The 20,897-nt window shown below is 40.4% G+C and overlaps 1 protein-coding gene across 1 annotated transcript in view; it reads left to right on the forward strand.

The window, feature by feature from the left end:
• Window positions 1-20,897, forward strand: part of PAPPA (pappalysin 1) — a 290,144-nt gene that overhangs the window by 209,791 nt on the left and 59,456 nt on the right. The window contains 2 exon segments of the mRNA XM_043980172.1: window positions 7,109-7,277; window positions 20,632-20,815. Coding sequence (XP_043836107.1) covers window positions 7,109-7,277; window positions 20,632-20,815 — 353 coding nt within the window.

The raw sequence follows: 20,897 nt of genomic DNA on the forward strand, positions 1-20,897 counted from the left end.
GATAGTTTACCCTGGTGGGGAGGGGGAAGACAAAATTTTGAAGACAAAATAATTCTATTTCCCTTTAACTCCTGTTTCTCCTCTGAAATAAAATTGTACTTCTCTTGGTCTCTCTGTCTCTCCTCTCTCCCCCTTCCCTTTTTCCCCCTCCCAAAAATGGGCATATAATATACTTGGAGTGTTAAGTCCTCCTAGGCCTAAATTGTTTTATTTCCAAAGATATTTTCACAAATAACATGGTTATAATAAGAAGTTGATAGACAAATTTACAAAAATGAATATCGAAAACTATCTTTACATGTAATTAGGAAAAAATAAAATATTAAGTGAAAAAAATAGGGAAGCTCACACTATTGCAGAAAAATTAATTTTTCATTGTGACAAATGTCAAGTCAGTATTGGGAGATGATTAAGTTAGAGATGACATTCATTTCTGACAATAAAGTATCTCATTGAATACATAAAAAAAGAAGTTGATAGACTTCTAAAACTGGTTATCTTTTTAATAGAAAATAGAAATATATAATAACTCACACCTCTTTGATGCTTTAAGGTTCACAAAATGTTTTCCTCACCATGAGGTAGGTCATGCAAGTATTATGATCTCCAATAGACAGATGAGGAAAATGAGTACCAGAGGGGTGAAGTGATTTAACTAGGATCATCAAGCTTCCATTTCTCAGAGTTAGAACTCCAACTTAGGTCTTAATGACTTTAGGCATAGTGTTCTTTTCACTTCAAATTGTCCAGAAGCATTTATTAGGCACTTCCTGTGTGCCAGGCACAGTGCTTTTAGCTCTCAGAATTCTGAAACAAGTAGAAAGAAAGGCACTCTCTGCCCTCAAGGAGGCTATGTGTTAATAGAGAAAGACAGCATGCAAAAGAGAGGTGAAAGGGGTGGGAGGAGAAAGAAAGATGCCAGGTATTGTAAAGAAAGTCCCAGGAGAGTCAGGAGTATAATCTGGAAAGGAATGAAGACATGGGTGAGCCTCCTCCTTAAAACGGGGGTCTGGAAGGAACCAGCCTTGGCATGGGATCTCCATGACTCTGGAGGAGAGAGTGAGGCTCTGTTTTGTGTGGCTCTGCCTCCCTTAAATCCACTTCTGGGCAAGTAAAGATATCACCTTTGTGGTGTCATTGGTCCTCTTCCAGAACAGAGGGACCACCAGCAGCAGCAGCAACAACAACAACAACAGCCAATCAGATAAAGAGACAAAAGGGGCAGAGGCAACATCTGATGTGAGAATTTCAGGAGCAGAGTGGCCTTCCTGGGTGAAGAGATTTCTGGGGAAGTATAGAGATAGCCAAAGAGAATCAGTAGTAGAATGGTGGATAAAGGTTGAAAGCATATGCTCTTACTATCATGGATAATAAATAATAGAATAGGGGGCAGCTAGGTGGTGCAGTGGATGAAGCACCAGTCCTGGATTCAGGAAGACCTGAGTTCAAATCCGGTCTCAGACACTTGACACTTACTAGCTGTGTGACCCTGGGCAAGTCACTTAACCCTCATTGCCCCCTCCCACCCCCCCACCCACCCCCACACACAAAAATAGAATACCAGAATCAGAAAAGCCTTTGGAGATCATACAGTCCAACAGTCTGGTAAGTGTAGAAATCAGAAATCTCCTCCTTTTTATTCAGGGACCAGAAAGGATTGAGGAGACAGGAACAAAAAAGGCATGGACGTCTCATAGGATTCAGAGCCAAAAGAGACCTTAGAGGTCATCTAACTACTTTTACAGATAAGGACTGAAGCTTATATTTCACAGAGATTTCAAATATAATTAGATAAAATATATGTAAATGTGTATATTTACAGACTTGCTTGTGTATCTGTATACATACATGCCATTTCCCATTGATAGAACATAAGCTCTTTGAGATCAGGGACTGATATGGCTTTGTCTTTGTTATCTACATTCCAGCACCTAGCCCAGTGCCTGGTACATAATATTATTCAATTAAGAAATACATGTTGATGGACTTCAAACTTCCTTGGCCAAGGCTACCGAGGTAGTAAATAGAAGAACATGAATTTGAATCTACATCATCCAAATCCACTGGGTTGGTTTTTGTTGTTGTGGTGGTGGTTTTGTTTTGTTTTGTTTTTTTCCCATTCTTCCAGAATACCACATTTCCTCTAATGTAGCTAGGGGCTTGGCTTCACTCAGCCACTTTTCCCAACAGAGTTGGAATGGTTAACCATCACTTGGGCCACCGACTAGCCCTCACTGTATGAAGAAGGCAATTAGCACTGGAGATGGAATAGATTTGGGAAGTGGACGACTACGAGGGCAGTCTCTTGATTAGCCTCTTTGGTAACACCGGAGCCCAGAGAGGGAATGCAACTTGCCTAGGGTTTCCCAGAAAATGTTGACTGGGTTGGAGAATTGAACCCAGGTGTTCTACCTGCCTACATATTGAGAAGCACCACACAGTAGGGAAGTAATTCAGGAGAGCAGACTGCAAAGCAGTAGTTTGAACAGCAGATCTATTTACATTGAAAACATTTGGTGGTTATTTTTTTTCTTGTCTTTCTTGCTTACAAAATGTCAACGATTGAATTGTTTGGTTTCACTAACTCTCATATTGATTATATATAGAATTACAACCTCTTATAGGTCTCTACATTGTATAATTCAGAGGCTTCAAGGAATTGTGAAAGGGTCTTTTACTGAAGCTTCAAAGGACTAGTCAGTGGAAATCAGAAAATTTCAGTGGAAATCAAAACAGTTCAACATCTATTACTTAATCTCTGTTGCCTTCCATTTCAAGGGTGCTAACTATAATAACCACTTGGTATCCTGAATTAAACTATTGTTATTTCAAAGTTTTGTTTTGGGGTTGTTTTGTTTGTTTGTTTGTTTGTTTTTGGTTCCTTAATTACAAGTTTTTAGAACACTGAATTAAGTGGTCAGGAGACAGCTCTGCCTCCAACTCAATGTATATTATGGACAAGTTGCTTTCTTTCTAGTCTTCAGAAAATTTGTAGGATCATAAAGATTGGAGCTGGAAGGGACCTTAGACATCAGTGAAACTGATCTTCTGATTTATCAGATGAAAAAACGGAGGCTGAGAGGAGGAAGATAACTTTCCAAAGAGTCAATCAGTAGAATAGTGGGGTTTAAACCCCGAGTGACTTCAAATTCAATGTTCTTTCATTAGGGCTCCAAGAGATTTTAAATCCCTTTTCAGTTCTCACATTCTGTATCCTGAGTTCAAATCTGGCCTCAGACACTTACTAGCTATGTGATCCTATTTGCTTCAGTTTTCTCATCTGTAGAATGAGCTGGAGAAGGAAATGGGTAATCACTCCAGTATTTTTGCTAAGGAATCCCCACCCCCCAAAAATGGGGTCAGTGAGAGTCAGACACAACTGAAAAATGGCTGAACCACAAAACAGTCTGAGTTATCTTCCAGCTCTAACTTTCTGAGTAATTTAACCTGTCATTCTATGGTCTTTACTCCAACATTCTTTGTTCAGAGAAATACCCCCAGTGGAAGATGGATCCTTTTTTAGGCGCCTATTCTGGAGCATGCCAAGGACCCCTTCTTTTTTGTTGTTTTGTTTTGTTTTATTTTGTTTTTTGGTGGGGCAATTAGGGTTAAGTGACTTGCCCAGGGTCACACAACTAGTAAGTGTTAAGTGTCTAAGGTTGGATTTGAACTCAGGTCCTCCTAAATCCAGATCCGGTGCTTTATCCACTGCACCACCTAGCTGCCCCCCAACGATCCCTTCTTCAAAGGATCATGGGCACCCTAGATTGTTAGAGCATCCTGTACAACTGTAGCTATCTAACATTTAGATGCAACCAGAGGAATATCTGACGACACCATTCAGAATTAGGACATATCAAGAAGCTGTGAGGCAGGATGGGGTAGTGAATGGACCTTTGGACTGGGAGTCAAGAAGAATTGGCTTCAAATCTTATGTTAAGTATTTAACAGCTGTCTAGTTGGGCAGGATTCTTAACCTTTCCGATCCTCAGTTTTCTTAATCTATAAAATGGGAGGGCCAGATGACCTCTGAAGTTTCTTGTAACAGTAAACATACAACCTCATGATCCTATGATTTACCAAATGCTTACTATGTGCATAGCCCTGTTCTAAGAAGTACCTTGGAAGACTCAAATATAATAAATAAAGCATCAAACCTAGAGCTTGTTATTTTACTGTAGAATGGGGACTAACACTTATAAAATCATTGGGAAATAGTACCATATAGAATTCAATCAGGTCCTAAATTGTGGATCAGATGATAAATTCTATGGGAATCCACAGGTGATAGAAATGTTTGTATATTTATCAGTGAAGAGTTCCTAAGGAAAGATGGGGCTTGAACTGGGATTTAAAGGATATACAGGATCTAGGTTGTCAGAGAGAAGGAGAGTAAGTAATAGTAAAGTTGTAATGTCTAGTCAAAGATATTGGGGAAGGAATGAGCATGGCATATTTGTGGACCATTGAAAGTACTTCCTGGATGGGGCAGCTAGGTGGTGCAGTGGATAGAGCACTGGCCCTGGAGTCAGGAGGACCTGAGTTCAAATCCAGCCTCAGACACTTAACACTTACTAGCAGTGTGACCGGGGGCAAGTCACTTAACCCCAATTGCCTCACCCAAAAAAAAAAAAAAAACAAACAACCAAAAAAAAAAAAAAAGAAAGAAAATACTTCCTGGAAAGGACTATAGGATTTAATGGTGTTGATGAGTAGGAGAAAATAATAGAAAATAATAATAAATATATGATAATGATAATAGTAATATCTAACATTTAAATAGCACGATTTACAAAGCTCTTTACAAATATTATCTCATTTTATTCTCACAGCAACCCTGGGAGGTAGGTGCTAATATTATCTCCTTATATTTTTAAAGGTTTCAACATTCCCTGTTTTATCTCACTTAGTACTAGTGATTGTCCTATAAAATAAGTACTAGAGTTATTATTATCTCCATTTTGCAGATGAAGAAACTGAACCTGAGAGAAAGGGTACATAATTTGTCCAGGGTTACACAGCTAAGGAAGTATTTGAGAGAGAATTTGAACCCATGTCCTTCTAAAGTCCAAGTCCAGCATTCTCACCCCTTTAAATGGTCCCAGGTTTCGAGTTGATTTAAGGCCTAATTGTGGAATGTTTTATGTATTTGACTGAGCATATACTAGACCTTTGTAGTCATTTCAATATTGCCACTATAAAAGAGTATTCAGCAGTGCATCCAGATGGTGAAGGATAAACGCTCTTTTCACAGGATCTTTAGCCAGAGAAGGGTATCCCTGAAGTTATCTACTTTTTGGCTAGGAGGCAAGATTGAATATGTGTCATCCAGGAAGAGTAACTATTTTATAGACTTATCAGTTTGGAGCTGGAAGGAGCCTTGAAAGCCATTTAGCCCAACTCCATTATTTTACAGATGGGGAAAATAAAGTCCAACTCAGACAGGAATTGAACCTCCATCCTGATTCCAAACCTGGCACTCATTCATTTCACCATGCCACCTCTCTTGGCAAGATGTTGCAACATCTACCACTAAATAAGCCTTCTTATTGGAGAGTTCTAACTTAGTTCTCACTTGAATAATTAACACATTCGTCTTACCTCATTTTCTTCCTCATGCCAAACAACAGCTACTGACTGTGGCAAGGAAATGATTTAACAATAATATCTTGAGAAAACAAAGAGAGCCCAAAGCTTTTGACTGGCTGAGGTGTCTGTCACCCTTTTGATGAACCCATACATTCTCTTTATGGGTTAATCAAGGATTGCGAAGAGATATGCCAGATGGAAGGTATATATAAAAGAGAGTGCTCATTTCTTTCACAGAATAACAATACCAACAACCCATAGTTCTCTATACTTTGAGATTTGCAAAGTGCTTTCTTCACAACAATCTCATAAAGTAGATGCTATTATTAATTCCATTACATATATGAGTAATCTGAAGCTGAGAAGGGTTAAACTAACTTTCCCAGCATCACGGCTAAATAAGTGTTGGGCCTAGGATTTGAACCCAGGTCTTCTGACTCCAGGTCCAGGTTTTGTTTTTTTTCATGTATTTTTTTCCAAACATATATTAGTGTATCTCAATGTTCTTTGCTGTTTGGGTAGAAAAAATTCCAGGACTCTTAGGACCTAAATAATAGAATTCTATTGCTTAGCAGGAACTTTACATAGCATTTATTCCAACCCTCATTTGACATAGGGTAAAACCTAGCTGGGCAGCTTGGTGACACAGTAGATCGAGTGCTGGACCTTAAGTCAGGCAGATTCATCTTCATGAGTTCAAATTCTGCTTCAGACATTTCCTAGCTGTGTGACCTGGGCAAGTCATTTAATCCTGTTTGCCTCAATTTCCTCATCTATCAAATGAGTTGGAGAAAGAAATGGCAAACCTCTCCAGTATCTTTACCAAAAAAACCCCAAATGAGGTCATAAAGAGTCAGACACAACTGAAACAACTGGACAACAACAACATTGGACATAGGAAAACCAAGTCCCAAAGACACAAAGTGAGGTGACCATTTTAGTTATACATTTGTAAGCCCAGTTCTAAAATCTGTTTCCTGCTTCCTAGTCTAGTGGTGTGTGTGTGTGTGTGTGTGTGTGTGTGTGTGTGTGTGTGTTTGTATATCATCATCTTGTTTGAAATTCTGTCTCTGAGCATGGGACCAAGAAGTAGTTTGTGGGAAAGTAGTTATTCTGTATGCTACTAACCTCAAAAGCTTAGAGATGTACCTCAAGCATCCCTTACTCCCTCTTAAGTTTGCTACAGATCAATCACCCTTGAATTGATCTACACCCTGCTTGAATCTATTTACATTCACTGCCTGTAGAGCTTCTGGGGGTAATGAGTTCCTTATGTTTATTACGTACCATATGAAGTGGTATTTCCTTTTATTTGCCCTAAAATGACTTCCTTTCAGTATCAAGAGGACGACCTAGTTCTAGTGTTCCCAGATTTGGAGAGCAAATCCATGTTTACCCTCCCCATGCCCTTCAATCTGTTTTTGACTTTGATCATATCCTTCTTCAGCCTTCAATTTCCCAGTGGCTTGTGACTAGTTGTGGAAGTACACTAATGGCCCATTTCTTGTTTCCTTGACAGCTGTGTCCACTTCTCCTGTGAAGCCACTGACTGCCAAGAGCTGAACATTGAGAATGCATCTTTGAACTGCTCTAGCAGTGAACGGTACAATGGGGCCCAGTGTACCATTAGCTGCAAGATGGGCTACATTTTACAAATTCACCGAGATGATGACCTCATCAAGAGTCAGGTTAGTTGAATAGCCCCTTCCAACAACCCATGGTCTAGGAAAACCAGTCATCTGGGACAAGGCTTGAGGTGAGAGGGGAGGAGAAGGATCAATCAACATTTTTCATGCACCTACTATGCATAAAATCAGTCAGTTTGCGAAGAATTGGAATCTTCCCACTCTCTTCCCAACCCAAATGTGACCATGCTTTATGGAGTAATTTAAGACAGGTAGGGTGATTCATACACCATTGCTGACTCCACACAACATCCAAGTGGACTCCAGGAGTGTGGCATTCCTATCTTTTTTTTTTTTTGGCTGCTATTATGATCACATAAATGAATTTGATTTATAATATCATAAAATCAATAATTTGGAACTTAAAAGATCCTATAGACCAGCTTACTCATTATCTACATGAGACAGCTGAAGCCTAGAGAGGTTAAGTGAGTCACCCAAGGTCACACAGCTAATAAGTGGATGAGCACTGATTTGAACTAGGATTCTCTTCCTCAAAGTTTAGCTTTCTTTCCCACTGTAGCACACTGATTCTCCTTTAAGTTTCAGAACAAATAAAATTGTGGGATTTAGAGCTGGCTGGTACCTAGACATCATCCATTTCAACCCTTTCATTTTACAGATTAAGAAACTGAGGATAAAAAGATGAAGCAAGTCACCAAGGTCATACAGATAGTAAGGGGTAGAGACAAAATTCTAATCCAGACCGAGGACTTTCCAGTCCAATACTCATTCCTCTGTTAGAGTCACTGTTCTCTGTACCATGTTTCATTCTTATAAAATGGGAAAAGAAAGAGGAGGCCTATTGCATATTTGAGCTTTAGCTCAATATGGTTCAAGAAAACATAGACCAACAACTGAATGGTTAGGCCAGAAAATACCTGTAATGGCTTCATTTTTCCCCATTCAAAACATATGCATTTGCTCTCCCCCCAAATAAGGGGAGAGGGTGTTTTTTTTGTTTTGTTTTTTGGTTTGTTTGGGTGTTTTAGGGGTTGAAACTTTAAGGGAGAGATATTTCAACATCCTCAGATGCATCTCCAAAGGAAGAATATTTGTAGGTCTGGCTTCATGTGTGTGAATTGGGTTGAGAGAGAGCTCAAGTTTCTTCATACCATGGTGGTATTAATGAGTCCAAAGACATGGCAGCCTAGCAACTTGCTACACATGATTTGGACACTGAGGCAGGGCACTTTGGTTCTAATTTCTGCCTTTACTTAGAGAACTGTTGCATAACCATAAGCCAATCTCTGCCTGCATAGGAGTTGCTTCCACTGTAAAATGGACAGAAGATAGTCCCTAACTCTATTTCAAAGAAAGTCTTTGGAGGCAGGTGAATATATAAAGAAGTGGCATAGAGATGGTATCAACATGACACTGCTTTTAGAAACTGGCCCACTTCTCCCTCAGCATCATTCTATGTCTGAAAGGGTTCTTTGCAAGAAACATAGGTGGGGTGGTCAAATTCAAATACTTTGCACCTCACTCTCTGGTTCCTTCTTTCCTTTACATTGGGGTGGAGCCCAGATTTGGGATATTACTTGCACCCCAGAGTTGGTATTTGTTAGCTTCATCCCATTTCTTCTCCTTTTCCTAGCCTTTCAATTCTAATTTATCCTTTAGTTGAAGATGTTTGGAAATAGAATGGGACGACATAGGTTGGTAATCAGTACCAACTGGGGCCCTGATGATGCTTGTGTTTGTATAAGGGCTCTGCGTGGAAATGGAAATATGTTCCTCATCACCAAATGGAAGAAGCCTTAGGGGAATTGGGGAACTAAGGCAGCCTGACAGAGGCAGCATCTGCTTTGGCAGAGGGAAGGCATCACACAAGACCATCTCCCAAAGCACGCAAGTTAAGCTGCCAGGCCAAGGAGTCTTTCTTTATGAGTCTGGGGTGGCCTATTTTGTCTCACTCAATGTGAAGACAGAAACAAGTCAAAGGATTGGTTGAAAGAACTGCGAATGTGTAAGCCCAGAGAAGTAAGGACTCAAGGGTCAAAGAATAGGATCAAAGAATTTAGGACTGAAAGGAGCCTTAAAGATACTTCAGGGCCAAAGATTTTCTAATCATTTTTGCTTCACTGACCCCTTTGGCAATCTGGTGACACCTACAGCCCCCATTTCAGAATAATATTTTTTAAAGCATAAAATAAAATGCATAGGATTACAAAGGAAATCAATAATGTTGAAATACAGTTATCAAAAAAAAAATCACAGAGCCCAGGTTAAGTGCTCCTAATTAAACCAAACCCCTTATTTTACAACTGAGAGACCTGGCTTAGAGATATGAAGTAACCAAGAAATAAGATGGCAAACACAGGGGGTTCAAATTTAACTGTTGTAAAAACACTCAGGGGGCAGCTAGGTGGCGCAGTGGATAGAGCACCGGCCCTGGAGTCAGGAGTACCTGAGTTCAAATCCGGCCTCAGACACTTAACACTTACTAGCTGCGTGACCCTGGGCAAGTCACTTAACCCCAATTGCCTCACCCAAAAAAAAAAAAAAAAGGCACTCAGAGCAGCATCCTGTGGAGTTGTAGGAATGACAAGTTACTAAAATTTAGGTCAATGGAAGGAAACACTTGTTCATCATTAAAGCTAACTGTTTTTAGGTAGTGAAGAGACACTGTCACTAGATGTATTTAAGAAAAGGCTGGGTGATTGTCTTACAATAATATCATAGTTGGGATGTTGGGTTGTAGGGAATGAAGTATCTGTTGGGCAACTTCTAACATGTAAGATTACATGCATCTGAAATCATGGTTTAGGGAATAGAAAGCTGGGCTTTAGAGTCAGGAAGACCTGGGTGCTTGTCTCACCCATAACACATAGTGGGCAAGTCACTAAATATCTGTGTCCCTTGGCAATTTCTTGAAGAATCGAGTCTACATTAGTAAAGGAAATTCCTCACTGGGAGCTCCTTACACACTAATGACATCACAGATCTAGTAAAAACCAGATAGATAGATAGATAGATAGATAGATAGATAGATAGATAGATAGATAGATAGATAGATAGATAGATAGATAGATAGGTGATACATAGATGGATGAATAAATAGAGAGCGGCTTCATTTCAGAAACAGAGCAGGATCTGGCTCAAAAATTAAGGACCTCCCATTGGGAAAGAAGAGATATTCCATTGCTAGTATTGCATCCCTGTAATATTCTACACATTTTATACTCAGCCCTGTTCCCCACTCCCATTTTTCTCTCTGTCTGCCTGAGTTTCTTTCTGTCTCTGTCTTTCCCCACTCTTCCTTTCCCTGTCTCTCCACCCCTCTCTCTTTGTCTCTTTTGTCTCATTTTGTCTCTTCTCTCCTCTCCTCTCCTCTCCTCTCCTCTCCTCTCCTCTCCTCTCCTCTCCTCTCCTCTCCTCTCCTCTCCTCTCCTCTCCTCTCCTCTCCTCTCCTCTCCTCTCTTATGCTTTCTCTCTTTTGTCTCTCTGTCTGTCTCTGTCTCTCTCTATCTCTCTTTCCCCTTCCACCCTTGTCATGGTTGATATTTCTAACCCCATATTATCTTTCATCTTTCTAAACCTCTAGGATCTCCACGATCCCTGTGCCCTGTCTTACCCTCCTGTTTAATGGTCTCTTCTCAGACTGACCTCCCTCTTTCTTTCCCTTGTTTCCTATGGGCCCTTGAGTTGTCGTGGTTCCCTATCCCTGATGCTGCTCCAACAGAGAGGTGTTATTTAAAACCCAGCAGTGCCTTTGCCTTATGCAAAGGCATCATCAATCATGCCGGGAAAAGAAAGCAGCCGCTCATGTGGGCTCAATTAGGAGCACAGTAGTGGGCAGTGGTAGGAGAGGACCTGGAAGGGAGCATGCAGCTGTGCATTTTTAAGGGAAAGAAACTTCACACATGAAGCATCTCCTGAAGAAAACATAGTTCTCAGGCCATGGGAAGGAGGTGTGGCTTTAATCAAGCCTTCTCTACTAGAATGCCCCCCAAACTGTTATTGTTTTGGTTAAGTTTTAGTTGTTTTAATCAACACTGGGTTATGTGGTGGGAAGTTGGAGATGGAAGATGACGTAGTTCTTTCTCTCCTCTTTTTTCCTTCCTCCCTTCCTCATTTTTCTTTTTCTCCCTTCCCTCATTTCTCTTCTTTCCTGCTCTCATATCCATTATTTCTTTTTATATCTTCCTTCTCTCTCCCCCTCCCTTTCTCTCTGTCTCTCTGTCTCTGTCTCTGTTTTTGCCTCTCTCCCTCTCTTTAATTTTCCTTTTACACTTTTCCTTATGCAAAATCCATTTGGGGAAAGAACAAAGGGTAGCCATGCCAGCTGGTGGTGACATTCATAGTCCTCCCCTCATCCCCCTCTCCCTAAATGACAGCTAATAAAAAGAAAACAACAGCTAAAACTAATGCCATCACACCTCAGGCTGTGTGGTCTCATCTGATCTCACCCGAGGTCAGTGCTGAGAGCAGGGACCTCCAAGAGAAAACATTAGGCCCAGGACCAGTTTGTCACTCAAGAGATGGTGCTGTTCCCTTTCAGTCAGCCATGAAATGTGGCCTTTTTAGAAAGCAAAGGAGGTAGTGTGGCTGGGGGCCTGAGCCTTCGTGTTGGTATGTCAGCTGAGGCTGGCCAGATGGTAGTTGTTGCAGGCCTCCTTTCCAATGGGAATTAAATCCAGTGACTGCCTTGCCACCAGGTCCCATGGCTACTGGAGTGTTGCCCATTCCCTGAAGTTGTCCCTTGAATAGTTACATCTCTGCCAAGGGCAAAGCTATGATCCGTGTGTATATGCTATAACTAGTAAAACACTTGAAGGCTTCTGGGAATGAGAGCTCTGTGAATTTGAAGTACCATTATTGTAATGTTACCTTTCTTGGGTTTTGGAAACTGACCTCTCTTGTCTGAAAACTCACCAACTCTTAAATTCATGAGTATTGGGCTGGCCTCCCTGCCACTGTAGGAGAAATATCTTGCAAAAAAGCCAGGAGTTATGAAGAATATGTACTGGCTTGATGAGTCTCTGTAAGAGAAGATGGAAAGCCTTAAAGCCACACAAAGAAAAAAATCATTGAAACACTGTTCTTCTCAGTGAAAAGTCCTGGGGCAGCTAGGTGGCACAGAGGATAAAGCACTGGCCCTGGATTCAGGAGACCCTGAGTTCAAATCTGGCCTCAGACACTTAGCTGTGTGACCCTGGGCAAGTCACATAACACTCATTGTCCTCTTCCCCCAAAAAAAGAAAAAGAAAAAGAATAAATATTCTCAAAAAAAAGTAGGGGGTAGCTAGGTGGCACAGTGGATAAGAGTACTGGCCCTGGAGTCAGGAGGACCTGAGTTCAAATCCAGCCTCAGACACTTAACACTTACTAGCTGTGTGACCCTGGGCAAGTCACTTAACCCCAATTGCCTCAAAAAAAAAAAAAGAAAAGAAAAGAAAAGTCCCATTACCTTTTTCTGCCAGGGTTGCACAAAAAGGTGTTGGATTGGCATGCTGAAGAGTACGTAGGAAGTCACTTGGACATGATGTTTTTAAAAAAATCCCAATAAAATACTTGTTTTAAAATAATGGTATAGCTAACAACAAAAAAGAGGAGATATGGTGGGTTAAAGGACTCAGTAAAGATTGAGGGTCATTCCAAACCCATTTGTTTCAATTATTTCATTAGCAACTTGGATAAAAGCATAAATAGTATGATCATGAAATTTGCAGATGACTCAATGCTGAGAGAGACAGATAATTTGTTGAATGACTAAATCAGAAGGGGTAATGAGGAGAGCACTTTGTAACCCTTAAAATGCTATATAGGTATGAGCTGCGAGTTTATTCAAATATGCCTTAAAAAACCAGAATGATAGAACACATGTAATAAGATGAAACATTTTAAATTCCAATGTGTCTGTATTTATTTTTAATCATATAAGCACAAGATGGAAAGACATATCAAGGCAACTGTTCATGTGAAAGAAATCTGTGAGTGTTCATGGGTTACAGATCCAACTGAGTCAACATCATGGTCAAAAAGATAATGGTGCATTAAAAGGAGAATGGTATCTAGAATGAGCTATGATACTATCCCATTATTCTCTATCTTGGTCAGACCATATATAGAATACAGTATTCCATTCTGGGAACCACATTTTAGGAATAATGTTAACAAACTGGAATGCATCCAGATGAAGAGAACCAGTATGACAGGATGGAAAATCATTCCATATGAACACCAGTTGAAGGAACTCAGGATGTTCAGGTGGATCAAGAGAATCCTTAGAGTGGTTATAATGGACATTTCAAGAACTATTGTTTAGTCTTGTTCAGGAAAGAATTGCTGCAATAGAAAAAGAAGAAATAGAGATGGCTGTGCATTTGCTGCCACTTGGCAGGTCAGTTGGGACAATAAGGTACTGTAACTCCTACTTTTTCCATCCTGAGACAGCAGTTCTTACCTCACTCACATGAAGAAAAGGGGAAGATGGGGTGGAGAGAGAAGGGAGACTAGATGATGGGGGTATGAGAGGGTAGAGGGAGAAGGGAGAGTAGGTGGTGGTAGTGGTTGGGGGGGGGTGTGGATGTGGGTGTGTGAGAGAGAGACAGACAGAGAGAAAGAGAGCTTTTGTCTATTCAAGCCTTTTGCATAGGTTCTCAGTTCTAGCTCTGAAGCCATTGAAAAAGTTCTTCATCACCATGTAGAAAACTGACTGGGAATAGTCACAGAATACATGTGTGTCCTCTGACTTGAAGCAAATAAAGGAATGTCCCTCTATCATAGACCTTCTGAAGTAGGATCACTAAGCAGAACATTCAATGTATACAGCAAGGATTGTGCCTTTATGGCCAGTTCACCTCATAGCCTCCACAAAAATTTTGGGCTGTATTTGTTAGACATGGGAAGTCATTAAGTATGGTAAACACACACACATATATAAATAATTATTAATAATCAATAATATCAATAACATCAATAATAAAATTACATATTTTTTTTCCTGAGTAAATGAAAAACCTTTTGGTTTTATTAAAGGTCAAGTCTGATCAGTTTTCTGCTCAATAAATTCCAGTACCTCCCTATTTCTTACCTCTAGTATTCAATATGGTTAGCATTTAGAACCCTTTACAACCTGGCCAGAACCTTCCTTTCCAGTTACATTGCATAGTGTTCCATTTCATCCACTATATGTTCCATTCAATGGGTCTCCTTATTGTTCTTTGTGCATGGCATTCCATGCCTTTTACTTGACCATCCTCTGTACTTGAAATGTTTCCCCTGCTTTTATTTCCATGCCTTTGACTGCCTAGTTTCTTTCAAGGCTCAGGTGAAGCATGTCCTTTTATCTGAAGCCTTTCCTGATCCCATCAACTGAGATGCCTCTTCTCCCTACCCAACCCCTACCCCTCATCACCTGAAGTCACCTGGTGTCTGTTTTGCATATACCTATATCTGTACGTGTGATTTCTTTGCTTCTGGAGGGAAAATACTAATTCCTTCTTATCTTTGCTTGCCCAGAACTTAGTACATGGTTGAGGCTTAAGAAATGGTCACTGATTAATTTTTTTTTTTAAGTGAGGCAATTGGGGTTAAGTGACTTGCCCAGGGTCACACAGCTAGTAAGTGTTAAGTGTCTGAGGCCAGATTTGAACCCAGGTACTCCTGACTCCAGGGCCGGTGCTCTATCCACTGCGCCACCTAGCTGCCCCGGTCACTGATTAATTGATTGCCTCCCACAATAAGATACAATTTAGTATCGAGATGTGGTCAGCGGAACAGAAAAAAAAAAAAAAGTAACTCAGACCACTGGATTTAGAATCTGAGGATCTGATCCTGTCTCACTTATTTGACCTTGGGTCAGTTTCTCCTCACCTTTTGAGCCTAAGTTTACTTATCTGTAAAATGAGGGGCCTAGGTCAGATGATCTATAGTCTCTTTCAGCTCTAAATATATGATCCAAATGATCTCTAAGGCCACTTATATATCTGATTTGTGACTTGATAAAATTTTCCAGCAGTGTACTTTGTTTTGTTTTGTAGTTTTTTTTTTTTTTTTTCCCTCCATTGGATTGCTCAACCAGGCATGAATAAAGCATCTTGTTGATTGGTTGGTCTTGCTTTTGTGTGATGCGGTGCATCTAGTAGGTAACAGAGATAGAGTATGGGAATGGCAGAAGCCTAGGGATTAGATAGCATTACAGCTCTGACGTCAGCCCTGTGCCCAAGGTGGTGTAGTGCCTCATTGCTGCTGTCCTACACTGCCCTAGGAGACACTGTAACTTGCTGCTGTCAGGGCCTATTTGTGCAATGTTTCTACCTTTGAAAAGGTGCCCACATGGGAGTTTCCAGGCCACTGGCTGCTTTTTCCCTTCTGAACATATCCATGTATCAAATGCAGACAGGTCCAAACTCCTACGGAAACAATTAGGGTGTTTTGGCACTAAGGAATTTCAGGTCCCTTTGATGTGTGCTTGAGAAAAAAACATCTTTTGCTTTTAAAATCCCAGTTCAATGTTTGGCATTTCAAAATTCCTGTGATTTGGACGGCCTTTCTCTTCAATGGAACCCTCAAGGCCACAGGTGATGACTGTCACTCACTTGGCATTGTTACCAGCAGCTTCTCCCTCCCTCCAAGCACTATCTTTCTCTTGGGGTTTGGATCTCTTCCACCTCTAGCCTATTGACTTAAAAAAAAAAAAAACAACAACCCAAGCACACCCTCTTTCTCTTTCTACTACCACTACTTTGCAAAGAATTATAGAATATCTCCATAAGGTAGAGTCTTTAGGGTTAGTCCAGTCTGACTATCTCACCCCACAGAGAATTAATCTGAGTCCCATAAAGATGATATAGCCTATGAGTAGGAGAGCCAGGATTAGAATCCAGGTCACCCAATTCCTCGTCTGTTCCTCCTTCCCTTGTGTTATACTACTTTTCAAATATCTTTCTGTTTCCTTGGATTTCAGAAAGTGAAAATTTGTAGGATGGCAGGCATCCTGATTCTATACACATTTTCCCATCACCTCTATTACCTCCCTTAAGTCTAACTCAGCTAGCAAGCTCATCAGATAGCTTTTTCAGCCAGTATTTATGAAAGCATCATTTCTAATTCAAATTCACTATAGCCTTCCCCCCCGCCACCATTGAAGAACTATTGGTATAGTTGAGAGAGTCCAATTTGTGACTTTTGTGATGTCTCCTGCTCTTCTGCCAAAAGAGATAATATAAAGCTGGCTGTTCACAATGTGCTTTGGGAACTACACTTGTAGCTTGGACGGAAGATACCATGGTATCTTGGAAAAGTCACTAGACTTAGAGGCAGAAGGCCTGAGTTCAAATTTCTAATTCTATCTGATTATGGGCAAGTCATTTCACCACTCTTCATCAATAACTAGGGGACTAATACTACTTAAATTATATACTTCATAGAGTTACCATGCAAAGTGTCCTTTGTAACTACCTCCAACCTTTTTTTTGGCAGGGAGGGGTGATCCACATTTGTGATTTTACTGGTATGTAAATTTGTGAGAAAACATCCTCTGTCAGTTCAGATCAGCTTCTCTACACCTTAATCTTAGAGATTTTCTGTGGGTGGGCCCACTGAGAGGTGAAATTACTTGTCCAGAATAATACCCAGGATATGTCAGAGTGAGAATTGAACTCAGGTCTCCTTAAAGGGACCCTTAGCCATTATTCCACAGTGTCTCTCTCATAAGCCTTAAAAGACTCTATAAATGTGAATTACTACTATTATTATTAGCAACAACAAAATAAAATCAGATTCTCCTGGTCATGGGAACAAAAAAGAAAAAATATTTCCTATCTCATTCGGTCAGAAGAGTGACCTCCCAGTAAAACCTAGGTCTAGTACAGAATGTTGTTATGTTCATCTAAAGGCTGTGGCAGCATTTACAGAGAGGGCACAATGTGATTATCACAAAAAGTTTTACATATAAAAATGGGTCAGGGTTAGAGTGTGTTTTCATAACTATAATGTCTAAATAAATGAGTTTACTGGGGGCAGCTAGGTGGCGCAGTGGATAAAGCACCAGCCCTGGATTCAGGAGGACCTGAGTTCAAATCCAATCACTTGAACACTTACTAGCTGTGTGACCCTGGGCAAGTCACTTCACCCTCATTGCCCCACAAAAAAAAAAAGGAAAAAAGAAAAAGAAATGAGTTTACTTTTGATAAATCCAGTGAACTAGGCCAATGTTATTGGGAATTCCCCACTTTAAAAAATAATGAAATCTTTTCTAGCCCTATCATCAATCTGAGCCCTGAACAATGTAGGTGTTCTTTCCCACTGATAGAGATTATAACCTATGTCTACCTTCCCAGCTTGTGTGCTCCCTCTAGACTGATAGAGAACAAGATGAAAGCAACCTTAGGAGCTGCTTCCTCCAACCATCTCAGTTTGGTGATGAGGAAACACGCCCAAAGATGTTGTTACTAGTCTAGATCCACTTAAGTGTTGAGCATCAGAGGGGAGATTTGAACCCATTCTGACTTTAGGGAGAGAGTTTTTCCCATCATACTCCTCTGCTTCTTCTATCACTTTTCCAAAGAGGAGCTCCCTGATACACTAAGGGCCTTCCTATGACTTTTGTCACTATTTTATGGAAGTTCATCTAGAAAGCTGGTGGTCCAATGGCTAGAGCACCAGACCTGGCATCAGGAAGAACCAAGTTTGAATTCTGCCCAAGACACTTACCAGCTATGTAACCCTACTCAAGTCACCTTATATCTGCCTGCCTCAGTTTCTTCATCTGTAAAATGGTGATAATAATAACCCCTACTTCTCAGGCTATTTGTGAGAATCATATGAGATAATATTTGTGAAGTGCTTTTCAATCCTTAAACTGCTATATAAATGCCAGACGCTGTCGTCATCATCATTAATCTTTAGCCATTTTTCTCACTAGGTAAATAGTTCACTTCTTTTCCAAGTCATCCATCACCTTCACAATATATTTAATTCAATTCAGCAAACATTTATCACATACCTTCCCTGTCTATAGCACTGTGCTGGGCAATAGGACCATAAAAACACAGATGAAACAGTTCTTGCCTTGAAGGATCTTACATTCTACTAGGGCATCCAAAATTGACAAAGAGAGGAGAGAGAAACTATGATAGCAAACTGAGGCCTCAGGGAAGTCTTCCTAATGGTAACATGCTATAGCATATGACCAGGCTTTCCTCTGTATTTTGGACCCCCTTGTAGTTATGATTCTTCTGAGATCACCATGTCCCATGTGTGTTATGGTGGAAATACCATGTGCCTTTGGGGTCAGAGGACTTAAGTCCAAAGCCTACCTCTGATGCTCACTGACTGTGTGAGCTTGGGAATATCACTGAAATTGCCTGTCTCACCAGTGACATTCTCTGTGTGACCTTGGGCAACTAACTTACCCTCCCTGGAGGACTTTATGTCTTCTTCTGTAAAAAAGAGGTTGGGCTAGATGGTCTTTATAGTTCTTTCTAGCTTCAAATTTATAATCATATGAGCCATGATTTGTAGCCATATATTATTAGTGCAAACTTTAATACCAGTTTATTGAATATATTAAAAAAAGAAAGATCCTAAAGAAAATTATCTGTCACTATCTATTCTCTGTTCACTCCCCTCTGTATGCTTCTATGTAACCTGATATGGTCTCCCCTCTATGATCTATCTAACTCAGGAACTCTTAATCTTGTGTGTGTTTGTGTGTGTGTGTATGTGTGAGTATGAGGGGGGGCAGAGAGAGAGAGACAGAGACTTTGGCAGTCTGGTAGGACTCCTCAGAATCATATTTTTAAATAAATAAAATATATAGAATTACAAAGGAAATTAATTATATTGAAACATAATTATTAAATTAAAAAAAAAATAAGTTCATGGAACCAAGGTTCAAAGCTCCTGAGTTAGCCTAAGAGGCTATTCTAAGTACAGTTATAGGAGAGTTAGCTCCCAGTATGTCCCAGTCATATTAGCTTTATCTGACACCTGAGGGCAGTCTTCACTCCATTCCTCCCACCCTCACCCCCGCCTCATGATGGGACCCACTCCTTTCCCTTGTGGAAGAAGCCCCAGCTAGTAGATCCACAACCCTAGGATATGGGGTAGAAAAGGAAAAGTACTAACCACATGCAACTGGAATCCCAAGGGAATTTAGACAACAGCACCTAATGACCCAAACCAGAGTTAAGCCAATAAACTGGGCCCCTCCTCTCATTAAAAGGGTCCCAAAGTCACTCAATGGCACAGCTGCCCAGCCAAGAGAATGAGGCAGCATCTCCTAGCAGCAATGTCAGGGGGATTGAGTCAAGAAGACCTTTCAGGATTCTTCCCAGGGGACCTCTTAGATCTTTGGCTCCAAGAATCCCCAGAGCTGTTATGTTTTAATCCTGGGAACCCCTGGTAGCCCTAATGCCAAGGCAGCAGAGAAAGGGGACAAAAGGGAAGGGTAAAAGCAAAAATAGGCTAAGAAAAAAGATGAGGGAGAGAAAGAAAGAAGAAAAAGAGGAAAAGGATGCATAGAATAGGGTATTTGTTATAACGAAAATAATGGTAAAATAGCTAACATATTGATAATAATATATTTCTATAAGTTTTAATTTTACAAAATACTTTTATAAGAACTTGATTCAATAAATAGAGAAAATATTACTATCACCATTTTACTTTGGAGGAAACAGAGACTCAGAGAGAGGATGTAACTTGATATGATAATGGAAGAACCAGTATTTGGACCATGAAACCATAGTATCATAGATTTAGTGCTGGAAGGGACTTTAGAGACTTTACAGATGAGTAAACTGAGGTCCTAAGTGGTTGAAGGTTTTGCCAAATGTCACCTAGGTAGTGTCAGTGTGAGATTTGAACCCAGGTCCTCCAACTCCAAAACTTTCCACTCTATTATGCTGCCAAATCTAGTGTGATTTTTACCCCCCCATTTATGCCATTACTAAATGTATATTTTTCATGATCTTGTAGCCTAAGTTGTCTAATCCTAACATTTATGCCACCAACTAACTCATCATCTTCAAGACCACTTGAGCATAAGACAAGCTATTTAACTACTGCACCCATATTTTTTATAGCTTTTTTAATGCATCATGACATTTTGGGATCATTGTCTCACTCAATCCTTTGAAGTAGGTAAGACAAAGAATGTGGTCCCCATTTCACAAATAAGGAAAGTGAGTCCCAGAAGTGGGATCGAATTGAATTGTCCAAGGTCACAGAAGTGTTTAATGACAAAGCCAAGACCAGAACCTTCATTTCTTGACTATACACAGAACTTAAAGCACTGGATAGAAGTTTCTTCTGTTGGAGGCAAGAGTGTCAGATATGTGTATATTCACTTCCAATTCCTTCCTTTTTCTTCCCTGTAACAAATTCTCCTGTTTGTTCTTTTTAGTCAGGGTCTAGTGTCACTGTTACCTGCACTGAGGGCAAGTGGAACAAGCAGGTGTCATGTGAACCTGTGGACTGTGGCATCCCTGACCAGTATCATGTCTACCCAGCCACATTCTCCTGTCTTGAAGGCACCACATTTGGCAAGAAATGCTACTTCCAGTGCCGTCTCCCAGCTCAGCTGAAAGGTATTGTATGTCTACTACAACTCCTCACTTTATTTAGACCATAGGAAGCATTTCTTCAAAACCTTTGAAAGGAGTGTGTATG

Source organism: Dromiciops gliroides, chromosome 2 (assembly GCF_019393635.1).
Source record: "Dromiciops gliroides isolate mDroGli1 chromosome 2, mDroGli1.pri, whole genome shotgun sequence".
Classification (NCBI taxonomy): Eukaryota; Metazoa; Chordata; class Mammalia; order Microbiotheria; family Microbiotheriidae; genus Dromiciops; species Dromiciops gliroides.